The 22,594-nt window shown below is 50.3% G+C and overlaps 1 protein-coding gene across 1 annotated transcript; it reads right to left on the reverse strand.

Annotated features, from left to right (window-relative positions):
• Positions 1-9,408: 9,408 nt before the first annotated feature.
• On the reverse strand, positions 9,409-22,574 carry UBL7 (ubiquitin like 7). The gene is made up of 11 exons (XM_049613862.1): positions 22,484-22,574; positions 20,472-20,684; positions 19,541-19,660; positions 16,410-16,492; positions 15,518-15,602; positions 14,933-14,990; positions 13,742-13,875; positions 13,433-13,482; positions 13,024-13,191; positions 12,332-12,454; positions 9,409-9,657 (listed from the first exon to the last, which is right to left on the reverse strand). Exons 1-11 carry the CDS (start codon positions 22,569-22,571, stop codon positions 9,520-9,522), a joined length of 1,260 nt encoding a protein of 419 aa, XP_049469819.1. The 5' UTR covers positions 22,572-22,574; the 3' UTR covers positions 9,409-9,519.
• Positions 22,575-22,594: the final 20 nt, after the last annotated feature.

Raw genomic sequence — 22,594 nt, forward strand, 5'->3', positions numbered from 1 at the left:
CCCAGGGCCTCATCTGCTGAACTGTATGGCCTCCAAAGTCTATCCTCTCTGCAAAGATAAAGAAAATTAAGAAATCACCTGTGCCTGCCTTTAAGCACTGAGAAGTCAGACTTAACGATCACATTGCCCATGTGCTAGGCAACTCACAACACACAACCCACTTCCACCTACCTTATCCCCACCAGTTTTACATTCTCTCCCTCACCGAGGGAGGGGGCACAACCCCATATTAGAGGACACTGAGGCACAGGGAGGGGGAGGGATTTGCCCAAGGTCAGCTGGTAGAGCCAAGGTGGACCTGGGTTTTCTGACTGCAACAAGCAGTGGCTGGCGCTGAGGTTACTATGTGCTACGCATGTTTCAGAGCCCCACTTTAACTCAGTCCATCTTCAGTCTTGTAAGTAGGTGCTATTGTTTGGCTTCCTTTGCAAACAAACAAACAAACAAACAGAAACCAAGGTACAGAGAGGGAATGTGATGTACCCAAGGTCACACAGCTAGATAGAGAAGGGCTGGGATAGAAGCTCAGGTCATCTCCCTGGGGCCCACACCCTTATCTTCTTTTTTTTTTTTTTTTTAACCTTTGTTTATTTTTGAGACAGAGAGAGACAGAGCATGAATGGGGGAGGGTCAGAGAGAGGGAGATACAGAATCTGAAACAGGCTCCAGGCTCCGAGCTGTCAGCACAGAGCCCAACGTGGGGCTCGAACTCACGGACCGCGAGATCATGACCTGAGCCGAAGTCAGACGCTTAACCAACTGAGCCACCCAGGCGCCCCCCACACCCTTATCTTCTACATCATCATGCTCCATTCTCAGTGCACTGCACCCTGTTGCTGCTGCCTGCTGTGTGTAGCTGGGATCTGGATCCAGATGATCCTCGGAAAGACGCAGACAGGGCCCAGGTTACCAGGTGCCAGGCTTGGGCTCAGCCTCCCAAGCAACAGGGCAGCAGATGGAAACTGGGGTAGATGCCAGGGAATTTTCTTTTTCCAGGCTGGGGTGGGGATGAGGGGGTAATGCTGAAGATTGTTCCACCTCATGCCCTAGGGTGGGCCTCTGGCTGGGCTTCTCCATGCCTGGCTTAGCACCTGCTACACCAACGGGCACCCCTGAGCCAGCCAATCTAGGGAAAAGGGCCAGATGGCAGCCCACTCCTGGTTGGCTACAGGCATCCAGGGAGGTAAGGACTGGGCCCGTGATTGGGGCAGTAGCTCTACAGGAGAAAGCAACTACACTGTGGGTATAGTGGGAGCAGGTACCCAGGGTGTGCAAAGCAGAGGACTGGTGTTTGGGTGCGGACTTTGGTGTGCCTCAGGCAGCACGGGGAAATCAAATGAGGATGGCACAGGTGGTGACAAGAGCCTGCCTGCCTCAGTGGAGGCCAAGGCTAGCTTTGGGGCCTGGACCAAGGGTGGGGGCATAATCTCCACTCACAGCAAATGGTGGGAAATGAAGGAGCAGAGGAAGCCACAGATGTGACTGCAGACAGATCTGAGGGGAAGTGCATTCCTATTGCCCTCTTTCCCATGGCTCCCCACATGGGGGAGTCCGGAGAGAAAGCTGGGTGAAAGAAATGGTGCAGGGGCTCCTATTTGGAGAAAAAGACCTTGAAGGGGTCTTCCCTGTGGGGAGCTGAGGCACAGCCAAATCCGGAAGACCCCTTAGGGAGTCAGAGAAATGGACACACACACCGACCTGAAGTTCATGGCCCCATAGCAGCATCGGGACCCCTCCCCAGACTTCCAAGCAAAGCCTTGCAGGGCCCTATCAGAGCATTCCTTCTCTCTCCAAGCTTTCTCTGATCCCCTCCTCAGTCCTGATTCCATGGGTCTTCAAAGGAGTGACCTGCTTCTAACAAGAAGCCCGTCGTAGGTATAAGGCACCCAAGCCCACAACAGCCCCTTCGTGCTAGACCCACCATGTTAGGAGGTCTCATGTCCACTCACAACAGCAGCTCTAACTGCACCCCCTCCACTAGCACGGGGCAGAGACCAGGGAAATTCTGAGAACAGTGAAGCGGAAGGGGGGTGGGGTGGGGCTGGGGAACACCAGGAGGGCACACGCTCCATCTACAGAGCAGTTGCTACTTAGCCCCAGGCTATAGGGGCCATGGGAAAGTACACCCAAGATGACAGGCAGTCTCACTTTTCACTGGAAGCTGAAAACTGAGTTTATGTTGAAACTATCAGTTTTAAAACAGTGGCAAAAAAAAAAAAAAAAAAAAAAAACCCAAAAAACAAAAACCAAAAAACTCAAGTAAAACGTTTATGACCACCCAGGCCATGTCTGGAAATTCCAACTTACTGTGTGCTCACTGTATGCAGGCCCGTGACTATCTCATGGGCACAGGCATAGACACAACAGCGGCTGCCTCCCCTGTACTTGGCCCAACCTCCAAAGACCACATCAGGGCTTAGGTATGGACCACATGATTGTACACACAGGACACCCTCCTTGGCTTGCGCGGGCCCCGGTACCACATCTCCCCCTCCCCTCAGAGCTCTGTCTGCCCCTAAAACTCTCCCCACCTATCCAAGCCTGTCTCTTCCTTCTAGGCCAGCTCAGAGCCACCGTCTCCCAGGCGGCTGCTCAGACGGAGAACTTCACACAACTGCTGCCACCCTTCCTAGGCTGAGGGTCAGCGCTTTCCTGAAGCATCCCATTCCTGCATCTCTGTTCTCCGACCTAGTTATTCCAGATACATTTTTATTTGTTTGGCCCTACCCTAAATTGTTAAGATTGGGGTCTGGCTTGCCAAGGGGAGAGACAAAAGCAAAAATCCACAGGGGGCTTATTCAGTGATGGACAGGAGACTGGCAGATAAGAGCTAGCCCTTTTCTCCTTCCATCAGGACACTCAGCTCACCTAAAAACATGTCAGGTCCTCCCATGGCTTGCAGGGGCAACCCAGAGTCTTATCCCCCAAACTCTACACGCCAGGCCCTGGGCTTGTGGGGCAGGAGTGCCACCTGGTGGCCACTTTGGAACAGAGGGGAGTCTTAGCATAGACTGTGGGTAGATACAGACTCCCAAGCCTTTCTGGAGACAAACTCCTCCTTCCACCCCACCACACCCCCACCCCCATCTTTGAGCCTCTATTCTCAGTGCCCAAGGCCTGTGGCACAGTAGAATCTCGTGGGAGTCATGTGGAACCCATCCTGCCTAAAAAAGTCTCCTGACTAGATGTGGCTGAGGTCAGAGCAGGTCCCAGCATGGCCAGTGACCCAAGTAAGGCCCTGCCCTAGCCCAGGCCTCCATTTCTTTGTTTACAAAATGATAAAGAGAAACTATCCTTCTGGTCTATCTCCAATCTAGACCAGAGACACACCAAACTTTCTCATTCTTTCTGTGTTTCCTTGTTTGTAGATTGAAACAGATACGCTTTTAAAATTATCTCTGCAGGACAGGTGTCCCAGGCCCTCCCAGCTCTGATGTGTCACCCGAGCCTGCTGGGGCCACCTGCATGAAAAGAAAGACATGCAGACATGTGATCTCCCACAAACAGTTCACGTTCTTTTGTAGATACAATGATCTAAGAATCCTAATTCTTGACTCTTGGAGGTCATTCAGTCCAACCTGGGAGCCCCTCACAGCAGCCTAGATGGCAGTCATGCAGCCTCTTACATACCCCCAGTGATGATGAGCTCACTTCCAAGGCATCTTACTCAGCTCTCATTAAGCCATCTCCCCTGGGAGAAGACTCCTGCCCAGTGGTCCTAAATCTGTCCTCTGAGGCCACACAGACCATGTCTAATCTTTCTTTCTGGGATACAGCCAGGGGATTTCAATAGGGAATTTCAGCAGAGGTCATGCCCTTCTAAATCTACTCTTTTTTCACGGCAAATAACCCCAATTCCAACTAGGTCCCTCAGGGGCTTTGCTTGTTCTCTGTGATCCTTGTTGATTCCTAGGACGTCAGCAGTCAGGCATTTGACAAACTTCTACAGAGAAGCTCTTAGGTGCTGGGCAGCTCGGTTTGTGTCCATCTCCTTCATTTACTTTTTTTTTTTTTTTTTTTTTAAAGTAAGCTCTACGCCCAACGTAGGGCTTGAACTCACAACCCCAAGATCAGGAGTTGCATGCTCTCTTGGGGCGCCTGGGTGGCTCAGTCAGTTAAGCATCTGACTTCAGCTCAGGTAATGATCTTACAGTTCATGGGTTCAGGCCCTGCATCAGGCTCTGTGCTGACAGCTCAGAGCCTGGAGCCTGCTTTGGATTCTGTGTCCCCCTCTCTGCCCCTCCCCCACTCATGTTTGCGCGCTCTCGCTCTCTCTCAAATAAACATAAACAAAAACTTTTTTTTTAATTAAAAAAAAGAGTTGCATGTTCTCCTGACTGAGCCACCTGGGCACCCCTGTGTCCATCTCCTTCAAAAATAGCACCCTGGTGGCAGATCAGAACACAACATTTAGAAGAGAGGCTGAGTAGTAAAGAGTTGGAAGACTGATTTCCCTCCTGACTACAGCCCCGCAAAGGCACTGCCTCATGGGGCTGAGATACCAGGCTGCTAAATCCTATCGTTCTTAGCCCATGGCCATCCTTGGGCCAATTCCCACCCATCAGCAGTGGCCTTCTGGAACACTGGTTGAGAAAGACTGAGTCTGAATCTGGGCTTAGGAGGGGGGGAAAATGAGAACCCATCCTTCATGAGAACAATTGGTTTTCTAGTCCCCACCACAGGACCTCAGGTTGTCCCTATTCCTGTCCCTCTTGTTAGGGTTGTCCCTGACTCCATCAGTCATCTAGAACACTCACCAGTCCAGCTCTGAGTGCCCTTCCATCTCTGCTTTACACCCTGTCAACATCTACCTCTACAAACTGAGAGGAAATGTCAAACAGGACACGAGCGGGCTCCAAGAGGTTAGGCTGTCTGTGGAGAAGACCTAACTCTCAGCCCGTCTGACTCAGAAGATTGATTCCCCTCGAAGACCCAAGCTGCCGCTTCCTGGAGGGATGTGCCTCCGAGTGGCTTCCAGCTCTGGCAGCCAGGCCCCACGTGTGCACACTGACGGAATCGTGCTGATACAATCCCACCCCAGTCCTAGAAAGGGCCAGTTTCCCAGCACAGCCACATCCTGTTACACGAGGAAGCCCTCATCAGTAGATGGGGTAGTATCTACCTCTCTGGGTTGTTAGGAGGTTCAGCCGAGATGGCATATGCGTGTACCCAGCTCAATGACTGGCACAGACAGGGTTAATAGACGAGTACTACCCTACTGCACTGCTGTCAGCCACTTTGCCAAGGTACAGCAGGGCAGTGCCTGGGTCTCTGCACAAGGCATTGCAAGCATACAGGGAGCTGAATGCTGTCGCCGGCAACTGCAGAGCCTGAAGGAGCCAGACAGGGCGGGCCCAGGGACACAGGGGCAGAGCCAAGCCGACCTAACCCCCACCCAGGCCCACAGGGGGCTCGGGGAGGCTGGGTAAGCACACGGAGGCCTAAATAACCCCCCAACGTTCTCACCAAACATTCAATGCCACGGCCCGTGGCAGAAGTGACAAGAGGCCAGCTCAGGGTAGGGCTCTGAGAGCTTGGTCTGGGGCCCAGGCCAGATGGGGCTGAGGCGAGGAGCAGAACCGGGGCCCATGTGCCCAGCAAGCTGTGCCAGCCCAGCCCATGCCAGCCCAGCCAAATTTGAGTTATATCAGGAGAAGGGATCTGCTCAGAAAACTCACCCATCTCTGCATATTTACATATTCTATTTTGGGGTCTTTTCCTTTTTTTTCCCTTAGCTTCCTAGAAAAGTTCTCGTGATCAATTCCAACTTCACCTCTGCTGAACTGCAAAAGCTCACTCTCAGTCCCATCTCCCCCCAACTGCCAACTATCTCCCCTCCAGCTACCCTCCTGCAGGCAAGGTTCTCCAGAGTTCTCTGCCCTCTCTGCCTCTGCTGCCCCCACCTATTCAGGCCTCAACCCCTGCCACTGTTTTCTGGTTCCACTATAACGTTTCCGCAAGGTCACCATGGCTCAAGTCAGCAAGTCCAAGGTCAGCCCTGGCTGCTAAGGTCTCTCCACAGAGCTCACAAAACTGACCGTGCCTTCTTTGTCCAGTTCCATTCCGGCAGCTTTGATGACTCATGGTCTCACCTTCCCAGAAGCGGCGGAGACTGCCCCCTTCCGTGTTCCATGGTCATCAGTCACCATCCCTATGAAGTCTAACTCCTTAGTGGGTGTCCCTTGGCTGCTACCCATCCCTGAAAAGTTGAATTCCCTTTTCACAGGACACAAGCAGAGTCTTCAACCCAAGACTCCCTGATCATTATCTCTAACTTAAGAAACACCCACTGTTCTACAAGACACCCCCACCTGGCTGTCCCATGGCACCGTGAGCCCGACCTGTCCCAAACTGGCCCTGCATTCCAAAGCCAACCCCCGATCTCTTATTCTGGCCGCACCACCATCTACCCGCTCACGCCCCACCACCTTCTCCGTCTCCCTCGTCCCCACATCTAGTCTGTCTTTCACATCTCACATCCCTCCCCTCCACCCAGCCCCCCTGCTGCGGCTCTAGTCCCCACGTGCGTGCGTCCCATCTGCAGGCAGCAAGCCGCCGAGCCGCCGAGCTGGTCTCCCACTGCCAATCTCACTTCCCACAAATCCAGCCTCCACACAGCTGTCAGGTTACCTCACACGAATTTGGTCCCCGCCCCCCACCCCCCCCCACCCCCCAACTGGCCTGCCTAAAGCCATCCAAAGGGTGCTCTCTGCCTTTAGGATAAAGCCCAAGCTCCTCTACCTGGTCAGCCCCTGCACCGCCTCCCACCCCTCTGCACCCACCAGCCAGGAGCAGCAGTGGGAAGTGCACCAGCTTTGGTGCAAGACAGACCTGAGTTCCTGAGGCCAACTTGTCCAATGCCTAACTGCGATTGTGGACGGATGACCTCACCTCTCAAGTCCCTGTGTCCTCACCCGAAAACCGGGGCTAATTAAGTAACGCTCACCTTTCCCAAGAGGCCATGTGAATGCTAAGTCCTCAAATGGCTCTCCACCCGCCCCCCTTCCACACGGCCAGACTGCCAGGTGAGCCCACGGTCAGTGCTTAGTGGATCACAGCTTCCTCACTGGCCTCCCTGCCTCAAGCCTAACCCACTCTCCACCTGTTCACACACAGCAGCCAGTGACCTATCTACAATGCAAACCTCACTCTCCCTGGACTCAAAATCTCCTGTGACTCCCAGTGTTCTTAAGGGAAGTCCAAACTCTTTATACATGGCTTAAAAGGATCCAGCCTCTGCCTACCTCAAAAATCCACCCTGCCACACAGGGCTACAGGAGCTGTATTCTCCCTGCTTCTGGCCCTCTCAGCACGTACACTTTCCTGCCCAACTCCTCCTCCCCCTCAGCTCTCAAGTCAGACACCACTCTCTCCAAGAAGCTCTCCCTCACTCACACACCCCCACCCTAACCCTTTCTATGGGGACCCTTTCTCCCCTTTCTATGGGGACCTGCCTCGTCTGCCTGTCATCAGCCTTTAGTGTAAACATGTTTTTCTGTCTTCCCAATGACGTGGCTCTGTGACAGCAAGGACCCCATCAGGTTTACCTGGCACAGAGCAGAGGCTGAACGAATGTTTTTTGGGAGAGTAAAGGGAACAATGGTGAGGAAAGGAGTCCTTGCCCCGTGGAAAGCCCCAGGCTCTGTGTGGGCGCTTATCAGACTCAACATATATTATTTAAAACATGGCCACAGGAAGTAAAGCCAACTTGCCAAGACCTCGGAGGAAAGAGCTGACAAAGAAGGGAAGGGGAAATCGTGGAAACGGTTCAATTCTTGGAAACAGTGCAACTGGTATTTGGGGGGTCAGTTCCAGGGACAGGGCAGGGTTACTCAAATGTCCCCCAGCATGATGGTGTGGGAGAGTTGAGCCCCAGTGCTTGTGATGGCAGTCCCCAGGGGCAGGGTATGAGTGGCCACAGAATGGAACCTAGCTCTAGGCAGGCAGTGTCATGGGGAGAAGGGCTGTGTCAGCAAGTGGTCCCATGTGGCTGGAAATGACCTCTGTTTCTACCACAAACAAGCCAGAGACGTTGGGTGAAAAGACAGAGAGCTTCCTTCTTGGTCTTTGTTCCCACCCACAAGGAGGCAGCTGGGCTCCAGGTAGACCACTGAGGCCCAAAAGAGGCCCAGCACCAAGAAGCCTGGTAAGTTCCAAGCCTTTGCAGCAAATGCAAACACCTCTCAACATTAATTCTAGGATGGAGAGGGAAATGTGGCGAGACTTCACAGTTTCTGGAGGAGGGACAGAACACTATGCTACTCAGGCCATATCTAGAACGGGGGGTCCTCCTGAGCGCCTCCTCTTAAGAGCATCACTGATAAGGAAGTCATTCATGGAGAACAGGATGTGCGAGGCACCAAAACCAGCACAGGCCAAAGGGGCAAGTGAATTGTCACCCCCTCCCTAACTAAAGCCACGCTAACAGAGCAGAGAGGGCAGCAGGCTTGTCTGTGTGCTCCCTCGGGGCAGAGATGGGACTAAAGGACAGAAGAGGCAGTCCTTATCAGTGGTAGACCTCTTGTCCCAGGAAGTGACAAGCAGAGGCTGAATGACCAGGACGGTGGATGCTGTGGGCAGGACGTCTGCCTAAGGCACAGGGCAGGCGCAGACCTGAGCTCCTTTCCACTGAAACACCATCTGAGGGGAAGGATCTTTTCCTGACAAAGTATTCAAAGCACACGAAACCCACTCGCTCAACTTGGACGTGTCTGCGACGCAGTAGGAAACACTGTGCCAAGGGGAACGAGAGCTCGGGCAGATGGAGCGGCAGCTTGGGGGTTGGTGCCCTCTCTTCAAGATGAAAGCTGAGCCCTGTTCGTGTTGGTGTTGTTGTTTAGTATTGTTATTTAACTGCTCTTGTATTTACGCCTTGAGGACAGAGAAGAGGGCCCTGCCTCCTGGCACAGCTCTGAGGCCCAGAGTCTGGCGTGGTTACAGAATAGGCATCAAAGACTCCCTGGCAAGAGGAGGCCAGGGGAGGAATACGGAATCTTGTGGGAGCCTGTGGGAAGGCGAGCTGCCCTACCAGCTCACAGTAAAAGGACACCTGGCCACTCCTCAGACTGGGGTCATCTCAGAAGAGCAGGCCTCTTCTGGCCACAGCCGCCACACAGCAGCCACCATGGACCTGGGTGGCGGCTCTGCCCCAGCCTTGGGCATGTCCTGAGGCTGCCACACCCCAACGTACCAAAGGTCCTGGGGCTATCACTGGAAACTTCTCCAAAAAAGAGAATGTGGGCATCACACAGCATCCCGTGATGTGGGTCTAAAATTCTCCACCCAGGGCTCAGAAGCAGGGGCAGGCCACAATCCCTGATCCCACGGCGCCAAGACCCACACACCACGCTTGCCCCATTGCCTCCACCAGCTCAGATCAGCCAGAACGGCCAAGCAATGGACAAGGCGGAAGGTCGACCATCAGATGTATTGGGGAGAGGAGAGATGGGGCACCTTCAGGAGTGCCTCCCACGGGCAGCCGCCTTGGCAGTTTGCTGGGGGGTCAGGAGGAGCAGGAGTTCACGGGGCTCCTCCGGCAAAGATGAGCTCCAGGGCCGCTTGGATGTCGCCGCCAGTGGCCTGCAGGGCCCGCAGGCTCAGCTCATCGTCCTGGATGCCCATGTCGCGCAGCTGCTGCAGCTGGGGCTGCCACTGGCTCTGCAGAAAGACAGGACAAGCGGAAGCCGTTAGCTGGGATCCTCAGTAGACTTGCCGGGGTCTGCTCTTTCAGGGGGAGGGACGAAGGTCGGTTCCTAAGGCAAAGTCGCTGATGTGAAGTTCCGCAGAACGCAGGGCTTCTAGGAAGACTACCAGAGGGCCTTGAGAGTTTAGAGAACAAACGAGAAGTTTTCCCAATTAAAAAAAGAAAAATTTAACATAAGGATCAAAAAAGAAGGCACAGATTACTCACTATCTAAATTTTAAAAAATTAAATTACTTTCTTTCTCCTGCTCTATGTATAGACAGACAGACACATACACACAGATGGGGGGAGGGGGTACATTTTTAAATTAGTTTTGTTTTTGAGTGTGATGCATAGTGAAAAGTTTCCCTCTATCCACTCCCATACCCACCCCAGAGAACCTATTTTACTTATCTTTGAGAAAATACAAATATATATTCCCGTAGCTACTCTTTTCTTAGACCCTGTTCTACCCTCAGCACCTGCCTTTTTTCCAACATAATTAACGTAGCCTGATGATCTCTCTTTGCCACTAGAGAGCTTTTTAATAACTGTACAATATTCCAACTCATACATGTCTTGAAATGTACCATAACTGAGCTGTTTCCAACCCTTTGCCACTACAAACGATGCCACGGTGACGGCCTCTGTACAAATGTCGTTTTCTACATGCACACACATAACTCCAGGAAAAATTCCAAGAAATGGGGCTGGAAGGAATCATGGCGTTAATCAGCACTTCCTTTCCATGAAGAGCCTGTTCCTGTCCTTTGCCCATTTTTCTATGGAGTTGTTGGTCCTAAATTACTAGAATTCTACACACCAGTGAAGTTTTGCCTGGTATGTGTTACAGACTTTTTCCCTGTTTGTTGTTGGCCTTTGGTCTTTGCTTCTGGTTTGGTGTGGTTTCCTATGCAGAAATCTTCACTTTTACAAACTCAAAATGTATTACTCTTTATGTAACGGCTCCTGGATTTGACTCTCAGCTACAAAAGGCCCTCTCCACTATAAGGGTTTAAAGAAATTAACCCACATTTCCTTTCTTTCTTTTTTTTTTTAAATCTTTTTTTTTTAAGTTTTTTTAATGTTTATTTTTGACAGAGAGAGAGAGAGACAGAGCATGAGCAGGGGAGGGGCAGAGAGAGAGGGAGACACAGAATCCGAAGCAGGCTCCAGGCTTTGAGCTGTCAGCACAGAGCCCAACGCGGGGCTTGAACTCACGAGCTGTGAGATCATGACCTAGGCCGAAGACGGATGCTCAACCGACTGAACCACCCAGGTGCCCCCCACATTTTCTTTTAGTACTTTCAAAGCTTTATCAATATCTCTACTTCATGAAGGAGGAAGTGCACAACTTAAGGAAGACAATGTGCTCACTCGTGGGAAGAAGGCAGTGGGGATGAAATGCAAATTCAGAGAGGCGGGCAGGCAGTGAGGTGTAGAGGGTCTTTCAAAAACCACACAAACCAACTTGGTTGGTCAGGTGGAGCCAGTGAAAGTTCTTGAGCTGGAGAGCAGAGTGAACAGGCATCTAGCTGGGGAAGATGAAGGAATGGAAAAGACAAGCTGTCCACGGACCCTGCTCCTATTCCCCTCACTGTCCACTGGGACCACACAGGTTTAGAGGAAACCACGGGAGCTTGAACCCTGTCTTTCCCACTTGATGGCTATATGACCCTGGACCAATTCCAGAAATGACATTCACCCCCAGGCTCAGGAAACAGAGTGGAAACACAGTGAAGGAAACAAAGGAAACAAAGTGTTTGGAAACAGAGTGAAGGAAACAAAGCAAAGGAAACAGAGTGAAGCAGACAGCTCATGCGCAGAGATATGCAATAAAACGTTGGCTCCTATGGTCTTCCACTTAGTTGCTCGAGTGACCTTTCCATGAAGCAGAGCAGCCATGGTGTCATTCCCTGCTGAAACCTTCCTTGGCTCCCTGGTGACTACAGGATCAAGTCTGGTCTCCTTCCTCAAACACTCAGGGCTGTCACACTCAGGGTCCTGCTCCCCTGTTCTCTGGCTCCGTCTGAGGATCTTCTCCATGAGGACACTGCCTTCTGGCCTTGCAGGCTCCGGGATGTCACATGTACCTCCACACATTTGCTCCAACAGGTGGCTGCCTCTACCTGGACACCATCCTCCCAAATACCCCTTTCCTGTCTGGCTAACCTCTAACCAATTCTTTGATAATCAGTTCAAACGCCCCTTCCTCAGAAAAGTTCTGCCTGACCCAGGCCCTCACTTGAAGCCTGGGCCGGGCTTCTCGCTCTACTGCTCCCGTTTCAATCTCCTGATACCCCTCCATGGCAGAGATGATGATGGCTCACCTCTGCCCCAGGAGCTGGACCCAGATCTGGTATTTCAGTACTCAATACTCAGTCAATGCTCACGGAATGAATGAATGACTCTTTGACTAAAACGGCCATTAAGTGTCCCAGCCACACAGTCAGTGGAGTCAGGCCAGGGCCACAGGGTGCAGGAGTGGAAGCCACAGGGAAAACTGCCCTTGCTGGGAGCATCCTCTCCTGTCACACTGCCAGGCACCAGCTGTTCCTAGAGCGAAGAAGGCCCTCCAGAGAGTAGAAAGAAGCTCCGTATTCAAAGTAACCAGGCAGGCGCATGGATACTGGAGTGGGGAAAACTGACCTGAAGGCTGGGCTGCCCAGAGGCCTGCAGAGCATGCTGTAGGGCTTGGCTGAAGAGATCGTTGGTGATGGGTGTCCCTGACTGGACACCAGAGGACATTGGTGAGGTCCCTGAGGAATGGCCCTAGAGACAAATCAGTGGTTAGTGCCACCCTCAGAGCCACCTCAATCTTCCAGTACATACACGAGACCGTCACGGCACCCCATCGTGGGTGCCTGGGGTACCCAACTACTGCCTCCCAATAGACACCTACGTGGGACAACCACACAGGGGTGCCTAAAAGCTCGCAGAGGCCAGAAAAGATTCCATCCTCTTCTGCCCAGGGAAATGGAACTGAGCCTCTGACCTAGCCTAGGACCACAGCATTGGGAGAGATGGCCTTGGCAGCTAGAGTGACCATTACCAGGAACGCTTAAGCCGGTGATGGCTGAGACCTGTCAAGGATGAGGAAGGGCACACTATGCGAGGGGAGGTTCTGAACAACGAGGGGAGGAATTCTGGACTATAATGCACCCCGGATGCTAAGCCCTAAAGGCAAGTCAGGGAGAGGGTGACCAGGCTGCAGTGAGAACCCCACCAGGGTTCCAGGAAGACTTCAGCTCAAACCAGATCTAGCACCAGGGTCAGCAAAGGTAAACTCACTGTACTGCTGGGGAGCTTCTCCCCTGGGGGCCCGGCCCCCATCTTCATACCTGGGTGCCAGGAGTCGGCGTGTGAGAGCTGCTCTCCGGAGTGCTGGCCAGGGCCAGGGCAGTGGCCAGCTCGCTCTGGGTAATGGGCCGGGGGCCAGCAGCTCCACTGTACCCCAGGGAGGCTGGGCGGGAGCTGGGTGTGCTGCTAGAAGGCGTGGACCTGGAGGTCTGGAGAAGGGAGGTGCCCAGGATCAGGGAAGTGGCACTGAGACATTCCCAAATGAACCCCGCCCCCGCGGCAGGAACAGAAGGAGCCTCCCCAAGCTGCCAGGTTCAGAAAGGAATAGTATGACATAGATTGGCCACCATAGGGGTTAAGACCACCCCCTGGCTTGGGTGTGCCAAGTCCCAGGGAGAGGCGCATCCCTGGCACCATCTCCTCTAAATGGCAAGCAGCCAGGCCACTTACTGGGTGAAAGTCGTCCTCATCGTCAGAGAGCCCTTCAAACAGGAAGCCACCTGGAGGAGGGAGAACAGATTTCGGGAGGAAGAACAGAAAGGCACAGGCGTAGCTCCAGAATCTCAGTTCAGATACTCTCCAAATTCACATTTTCATCTCTCCCCTTGGAAAATTACAGGACAGATGCACTCCCTGACTCAAACCGAGAGTTCCCGAGGAACGCCCTCTGCCAGAGCTATACATAGCTGCTGAGTAAAGCAAATCCCTGGGCCACTGCCGGCTCCCGAGGGGGCCTACGTTACGCTTTCTGGGGCCTACCTGGCATGTCCCGGTACGAGCTGGAGGGCATGCTCCTCGAAGAGGAGTCAGCTCCTGGCAGTGGGGTGCTACCCGCCACTGAGTGCAGAACCAGGACGATGGCATTGACCAGGGCTGGGTGAGCAGGCACCAACCTGGGATAGAGGCAGGAAGAAACACAAGGGTGACTAAGAAGGAAAGAGACCCCTCAGCATGCCAGCAGTTCTGGGTGCCCCTCAAAACAGCTGCATTCCCTTGCCTGACTTGAAATTCCTTGGCACCTCCCACCGGTTGGCTCTATTCTCCTGCCCTGCCCTCAGCAGCAATGGCAAGGCCGCCAGTCCTAGGGTCCACTGCCAATGCTTCACCTTCCCCTCTGGCAAGGCATGATAGGACATGCACAGCCAAGGAGGCTCAGGGGTCTCTCTCTAGTCTCATCTCCGTCACTACTTTCCTGGATGACCTCTGTCAGGTGCCTTCTCTTCCCAGGGTGGAGCTGTTTTCTTCACTTGCAAAATAAGGTCTATAACCTGTACTGTCCCTTCTAGTTCTAAAATTTTAGGGATCAGTGCTCCTGCATCTTTCCCCATCTTAAAATATTTTAAAGGCTCAGGGCACCTGGGTGGCTCCGTTGGTTAAGCATCTGACTTCGGCTCAGGTCATGATCTCGTGGATCGTGAGTTCAAGCCCTGCATCAGGCTCTCTACTGTCAGCATGGGGCCCGCTTTGGAGCCTCTGCCTCCCTCTCTTTGCCCCTCCCCTGCTTGTGCATGTGTGTGTTCGCTCTCTCACTCTCTCAAAAAAAAAAGTATATATATATATATACATATATATATATATATATATACACACACACACATATATATATATTTTATATATATATATATATATATTTACATTTATATATATTTTTACATATATATATATATTTTAAAAGCTCTCCAATGTCTACCGAATGAGCACTGAACTGAGCCCGGCTGCAAAGCCACCTCCCTCAGAACCCTGCTTCAACTCCGCATCTCCACGTGTCCTGTCCCTGGGCTTCGTCGGTCTACTGGGAGCCCCTGCTCTTTCTCACCTGCTGACATACTTAACAGGTAGACTTTGGGAGAGATGGGGTTGGGCTCTAAGAGCAGAATCTGGGGTGACGATTAGGTTTCTGACCCAACCATGAGGAGACACAGTACCCTTTAATAAGATGGGTAGACTTACGTATCAAGCATGCTGGGATCAGCGAAGACAGAGAAGAGGTCCTTGTCCTGGAGAACGCCTGAAGGAGAACAGGGCTCACCTCAGAGACTGTTCCTAGTCTAGGAGGGTATGAAGAGGCTTTAGGCCTCAGAGCAACCAGCTCAACAGGGACACAGGACCACAGAGCAGCTCTCATGAGAAGGGGAGGAAACAAAACACCAAGAAGCACAACCCAAGGGTTCTCCACCGTGTTCCCCACTCACCACCTCCCTCTGCACTTAGGTCACATGCTGCATACCGACACATCAGCCTCTCTTCCCCATATATCTGGGTTCCTCCCTTGGCCACCAAAGTGTGTAGGAAGTCTTCCCTCCTGGGGGCGAAATGCTGCCCCCATCTGGTAGGTTTACCATCTCATTTATGATGTTAGCTAGGCCAGGATTTCTCAGCAGCACTGACCGCTCTTGGAGGGCTGGGTGTATGTAACACATCTTGGTTACCCCTCACCCCAACAAGACCAGTGGTTCTTCACAAGATGGTAATTGCCTCTCCCTGTTTCTCCTTCTCCAACAACTCCTGTTTCCTCAAGCTCAGTCCTGCACTTACCGAGGGCAATGGGGTCACTGCTGAGACCTGGGGTGGCCACAATGATCTGATCCAGAGATTCCTTATTGCTGAGCATCTTAAAGACCTGCAGGAGAAATGGGGGTGGGGGCAGGGGCGCTGAGCACTCAACCAGCTCAATCCACTCAGCAAACACCTGCACGCTGCTGAAGTGCTTCCTCCCTCTGTGTGCTTGCATGCACACCACCACAGTGGAACAATAGCCCCAGGAAACACATGAACTTTTTTCTCTAAGATTGTAGCTTACTGGAGGGGAAACAAACAATTTTTAAAGAAAGCAAGACCACGGTAAACCTTCAATCTCTAGTCCTGTCCCTCATCTGTAGCTCTAATGCTTCCAAAATAAAAGCTCTCTTTGTAAGCCCAACGGCAAACGTTCTTCTAGGTCCCAAAAGCCCTTTTCAATCTCTGTAAAATTATCATTTCATATGCATATATGTCGGGAAGTTTGCAGCTCTATTAATTCTGCTTATCAACTCTCCTACAGAAAGACATCAGCACATTTGCCCAGTGAGGAAATCCAGGTAAGGAGCAGTGGGCAGGCAGTTCAGCAAAAGTCAAAGAATGATGCCCGGCAGAAACAGCATGTGGATCCATTGGCTGTAACTATATTCATTCCATGAGGCCAATCCAATATCAGGAGAGGTAGTATCATTCTCACGAGAGGAAATCAACAAGACCTAGCTGAGAGAGCCTGTTTGGGGGGTGATAGGGCTCTACTGAGACCCACAGACACGACAAAAACTCCCCAAGGAACTCTTAGTAGCCATGGTAACAGGCTTCCAGCTCCCACTCGACACCACTCACCAGCGTTCACACCCTCTCCTGCCATCCTGGCAAGAGTCTGGGGCAAGGGGCCTCGGCACACACTCACCGCCTCCCTGTAGGAGGAGCTGCTGTGCAGGGCAGTGTGCAGCACCCGGAACTCCCTCAGGGCAGCCACTCTGTCCACAGGCTCTGGGGACAAGACACTCAGTTACCTACAACCCGGCCCTGTCCCTGCGGCAGATGCAGAGCATCATCCAGCGTGTTCCCTCAGCACCCCACAAAGAACATGAGTGCCCATTCAGAAAAACCCACTGATGCCACCACAGATGGGAGAACCACACCCTCTTTGGAGCAGCTCCAGTACACAAGGCAAACAAATTCAAGTTCAGGTGGCAGTGGTGGATCTCAGCACCTGAAAGAGACCGCTCTGATCAATATCCCACTGCCGGAGTTCTAGACTTGTTACATTTGAAAAGGAGGAATGTATAGCCAACTCTGTAGACTTTTAGACAGCGATTTAAAATAAGAACCAAAAGCCATCTGAACAATATGGAGCAATGCTGACACAATATGTTAAGAGAAAGAAATAGAACACGAAGTTGTACATATGTTCTCTAGTAAAACTCCGTAAAATGTGTCAGTGTGCACGTGGTCCAAGGCTGGAAGGGGACAAAGGGGAGAAGAGAACTTAGGGAGGGTGGCAGGATCAAGGCTAATTGTTTTCTCTGTCATATTTTCTTTTAGGCTTCTATATTATTTTTAATCTTAAAATATACATATATATATAAGAACCAAGAAAAAACACTGTACCCCTTAACTTTGTTATCACCTACGCCCAACAGCAAGCGTTTCACTGGGACTCAAAGCTCCTTCCTGATCTTTGGACACTATGATTTGTATATATGGGAAAGTTTAGCCGTTGGCTTAGTTTTAATTGGTAAAGCAGATGTTTTCTAGGAGAAGGTATTCTAAGCTTCAGTGAGACTGTGTGCAAAATCATGGGAGAATAAAAGAATGAGGTGCTTTGATGGAATCCCAAGTCATTTTTTTTTGTGGCCAGGGCTCGCTCACGGTACATGTCCCTGCTCAAACAGCAGGCTAAGTAAGATCCTGAAGAGATCCATAACCTGCCACAGAGAACCATCAAAGGGATCCAGGTGGGAAGGGAGGGACTGACAGGTTCTCCTCCTACAGGCGCTAATCTAGTGGGAGACCCAGAAATGTGCTTCCTTTTATAAGAGCACTCAAAAATAAAATATCCAAAATGCCACCGCGAAACCGTTTCTTTTCAGATCTAAGTTTATTTTCACCCCGCAATAAAACATGCACGTGTTTCAAAGATAAAACTCCAGGCCAAAGGGAGGAGGAAAAGGACTCTTAATATCTGAATCCAGTCATCAGCTAAGAGCTGTGGTTGTCTCTGTAACATCTCTGAGCTAATCTCTACCTCACTCTTTGGAAGTGGGAAGCAGCCAGCCCAGTGGAAAGAATGTGGGCTCTAGAGCCAGGAAAACCTGATTCACATCCCAGCTCTTGCATTAATTTTCTAAGTAGGTGACCTTGAATAAATACCTTTTCTAACTTTCCTTTTCTTCATCTATCAAATGCTAATGCTGTTACCTGGCCTGCAGGTCTAATGATTAAATGGGATATCAAAGAGAAGCAATCTGGCTTGAAGAAGCAACAAATGTTACTTTCCTTCTGTCAGTGCCCTCCAGCCAAAGACGAGAGGGGCACACCTGCAGTGGACCAAGTTGGGCTCACTGCTCTGTACAAAGGGAAGGATGCACACCACGAGAATTGGGGGTATCGCAATACGATGATGTTACAGAAGATTTATAGGATTTGGGATTCGGCTGTGGGATCGGGGGTGGGGGGGGCGGTTTCAAGAAGTAGGGTTTTGTTCTGGATTGAACGCTGTCAGGAAGTGGGGGTGATTTTATGATTGGATAGCTAATAATTCTTAGCTAGAAGGAAAGAAAACTAGAGTGAGGCCAACGCTGTAACTGGTAAAGAAGCAACAGCCACTCATAATAGCCAGGATGGAGGGATATTTGGTCACTTCTGTGATGTGAACAACGCTCAGGGCTTTGTCTCTGTTCAGAAATGAGAGGGATCTTATTTTTGTCTTGATCCATTATAGTCTCAGAGTGAGTGGCCTTACAGGTGTTGGCGATCTGTTGAAATTGCTCATGTTTCAAGGCCTAGCCAAGGGCCAGGCCAACCCTTGAATGTCAGAGACTGCCTTTCTCTTTCTCACCTCCCGTCAGTGGACAAGAGATCTTTTGTCCTTGATGTTTAGAATTGAAAAGAGGGGATATTTCAGACTGATAACCAATCACCACAGTAATGAACATTTCAAAAATATGTCAGATGGGCAGTTTAAAAACCTCTTTTACATAGCTTAGCTTTATCCCTGGGGACACTTTTAAAACACAGATGTAAAACTGAAATTATGAATGCCAAGCAGCACCGTTTATTAATAAATCAAAAGGGCATTCGAGGTTTTGTGAGTGTTCTCCAAGAGCTACTTTAGTACTGTTCAAATATTTTCAAGCTTCAGAAAAATAAACTACCAGTACAGCAGAAGTGAGCTATCCAGGGCCACTTGTGGGAAGATTTGCTACAGCATTAGGAGAGCACAGGGAGTTTCAGCTTTTTTCTACTAAGAACAACAACAAAGAGATCCAAAGTTCACTGAGAAATAAACTGTTAATCTAAACAAGTTTAAAGAGACACACGCTCCCTACCCCACTAGAATACAATGGGTAATGAACTTAAAGTGTAGAGAAACAAGTTCCCTTCTGTTAGTGGTGTTGGCAGCAAGTAGATTAAAACTGTACTCTATTGGGGCGCCTGGGCGGCTCAGTCAGTTAAGTGTCTGACTTCGGCTCAGGTCATGATCTCCCAGTCCGTGGGTTTGAGCCCCGCATCGGGCTCTGTGCTGACAGCTCCGAGTCTGGACCCTGCTTTGGATTCTGTCTCCCTCTCTCTCTGCCCCTCCCCTGCTCGTGCTCTGTCTCTCTCTCTCTCAAAAATAAAGAAACATTAAAAAAAAAAAAATCAAAACTGCACTCTATTACCAATGGGACTAATCCACTAGGTAATAATAGATATCCTCCATCACTATCTCGGTAACTCACTTCTTTGTTCCACCCAGGCCAGGCCTCAAGAGCACACAGACCCTTTCGGTGTAGACATTACAGGAACTCTGCTTGTCTAAGGGCCCTTACTCACCTGGTTTCTGATCAGGCTCGGGCCAGGACTTGCGCAGAACATGGACTGTGGACCCAGGTTGGATGCCGTAGAAGTCAAGGGTCTGGTCATCTTTAAGCTTCCGGCCACAGTAGATCAGATCTAAAAAGAGAACTGTCCATTTATATTTTATTCTTCAAAACAGTGTAGATAGTTTCTGCCCCTAAGAAACTTATGTTGATCGGATAGCTGCAGAAGGATACGTGCTTTAAAAAGTACTCTTTATTAATAAATACATTTTAGTAACAAATTATTAGCAAGTACAAACTCATAAAATACAGAATCTATGCGCAGGTAGGCTCTAGAGCTTAACATCATGCTGACTGATATTTAAATGAATGGGAAAATGCAACAACAAAAAAGGATGAACCCAGTGTTTTTATGACTAAGAACATACTTTTTGCCAGTTGGACACCTCAGCTATTATAAATTACGTTTATGATATAATTTAGCATTACATTTAAATTCCCTCTTCCTCCACCTAGAATACCCTTACCATCTTCCTTTCCTTTATTTACTGCCTTCCCTCTAACCAACCAACCAAGCAAAAACACAAATCCTTCTAATTATCCTTTAAAACCCATCTCAAATGCCATATACTGGGGCCCTCCCCCAACAAGCTGCTCCTTCCCTAGCACACCCCAAATTCTTGCTCTTTCAGGGAAGGAATTTAACAATGTCATGGTTAAGGAGCTCTGTGATAAAGGAACTCAGTATAATGCGCAACTGAAATGGCAACCAATAGTTTTATTTCATGGTTGGTGTTTCTATTCACCCAACTACCATTAACTTCCCCGGACCATTAACATTACGAGGCAACAAATCCCAAACTCCTAATTTACCCTTGTAATTCCCGAAGTATCCTCCCCAGAAAGAGAGCAGAGCAGCAGCCCAACCCGTTTCAGAGACTCACCAATCAGCTCAGGGTCTGGAACAGACTCCTGGAGTTTTCCAGCAATGAGTTGCTTCAGAAATGAAATACTATAGCCCCCCAGTGAGTATTCACCCAGCTCTGACTCCGGCAACTGAAGAACAGACTTTGGGGCAAGTGGCTGGTCGGCCAGCTTCACCGCCAGATGCCAATCTGAGAGAGACATCCTCTCTCTTTCGCGCTCTCTCTTTCTCCCTGTAAAGGAACAGAGCCTTAGTGGTTAAAGGACAGACTGCCACCCTACACCACTCCCACCCCACCAAGGGGCTGAATGAAAGATAATTCATTGTGACACTGTTGGAAAAACACAGGGTGCAACATCAGGAAGCCAGAACTAGAATCTGGGGTCCTTTCTATACCCATCCTATGATAAACAGCAAAAAAACTTCAGCTCGCTAGGCCTCGGTTTCTTTATCTTTAAAGTGGACATAAAAATGGAATGTCGTGAGGTTCAAATGAGATCATCCAACCCCCTCCCTTACGTACACTCCTTATTTCCAATTTTCTTCATCAACTCTTGCTTGAACTGCAATAGCTTTATAACAAGCCCCTGCCTCTTGCCTCTCTTCCTATCAAATATGCATGCTGCCACCCAACTCATCACTATTTTTTTTCAATTCAGTATAGCTAACAAACAGTGTTATATTATTTTCAGGTGTACAGTCTAGTGATTCAATAATTGTGTACATTACTCGGTGCTCATCATGCCAAATGTACTCAATCTCCATCACTATTTCACCCATCCCCCCCCCCCACCTCTGTTCTGGTAACCATCTGTTTGTTCTCCATAGTTAATCATCACTTTAACATTTTTTTTTTTTTTAATTTATTTTTGGGACAGAGAGAGACAGAGCATGAACGGGGGAGGGGCAGAGAGAGAGGGAGACACAGAATCGGAAACAGGCTCCAGGCTCCGAGCCATCAGCCCAGAGCCCGACGCGGGGCTCGAACTCACGGACCGCGAGATCGTGACCTGGCTGAAGTCGGACGCTTAACCGACTGCGCCACCCAGGCGCCCCAATCATCACTTTAAAACACAGATCTTATCAAAACATTCCTCTGCTTAGGACTCCTCCAACGACTCCAAACCACTTCTGTGAATAAGTCTACAACTCCACAGCCTGGCTTATGACAACATTTGTTTTGTTTTGTTTTATGACAACATTCTTTCTGTTCCCTCTGCCAGCCTTCCTCCCCAACAGAGCCCTGCCCTGCCCTAACCTCCCCCCAGCACTTAAGTCCACCCCCAGGAAGCCTCCAGTCTTAACAAACGTCTCCCACTTTATATCTCTGTTCATCTGCTAACTCTGCATGTATAATTCCTCCTCCTCCCTCTGGCCTCTTAGCAAACTACCAAGATCAACTCAAATACAACCTTCTCTGTCCCCTCTCTCCTTCCTCTGTTGTTCCCACATACCCTCAGGGCAAAGGGTTACAAATATCTATATATTTGTCAAACCCCAGTCCCCAACGCCTTCCTGAAGGCCCCTGATAGCAAAGACTAGAATTTTTGCCTTTATTGTCCCAACGCTTGGCAGATGTGGGTCCCCAGAAAATGAATCAGAAACTCTGAGGGTGGAAGAATCCTCCAAGGCAAGCCCTCGTTATAATCATTATTGCTTCCAAAGAGGCCTCTAGTAGGGAAGCTAAAAAAAAAAAAAAAAGGCCATGTGGCTTTGAAGCTGCACAGCAGACCCCAAGGCATCCTCAAGGTACCGATCTCCAGGTTTATGAGAAGGAAGGAAATAAATAGGTCTTTTTATATACCATATCATTTTATCCTACAACTGTTCCTTGAGGCAGGCATTACCAACTAAACATTGAAGACAAGGGAACCGTGACTCAGAAAGGTGAAGTCACTGGCCCAAGGTTACAGACAGCTAATGGTGGGGCAGGAGCACTATCTCTTAGGTGACGACCCCACCACTCCCACGGAACCAGCTAACTAATGGACACATGTCGAGCCCACGCGACCCGGGGCCCAGAGCCCTCACCCGTCCCGCGGAAGGAACCCGGCCGCAGAGCCGCCGGTGTAAACACACTCCGGTCCTCTCGCCGGAAACCGGAAACCCTGCGCTGCATTCTGGGAATTGCAGTTTCTGCTT

The sequence above is a fragment of the Panthera uncia genome (assembly GCF_023721935.1).
Source record: "Panthera uncia isolate 11264 chromosome B3 unlocalized genomic scaffold, Puncia_PCG_1.0 HiC_scaffold_1, whole genome shotgun sequence".
NCBI lineage: Eukaryota > Metazoa > Chordata > Mammalia > Carnivora > Felidae > Panthera > Panthera uncia.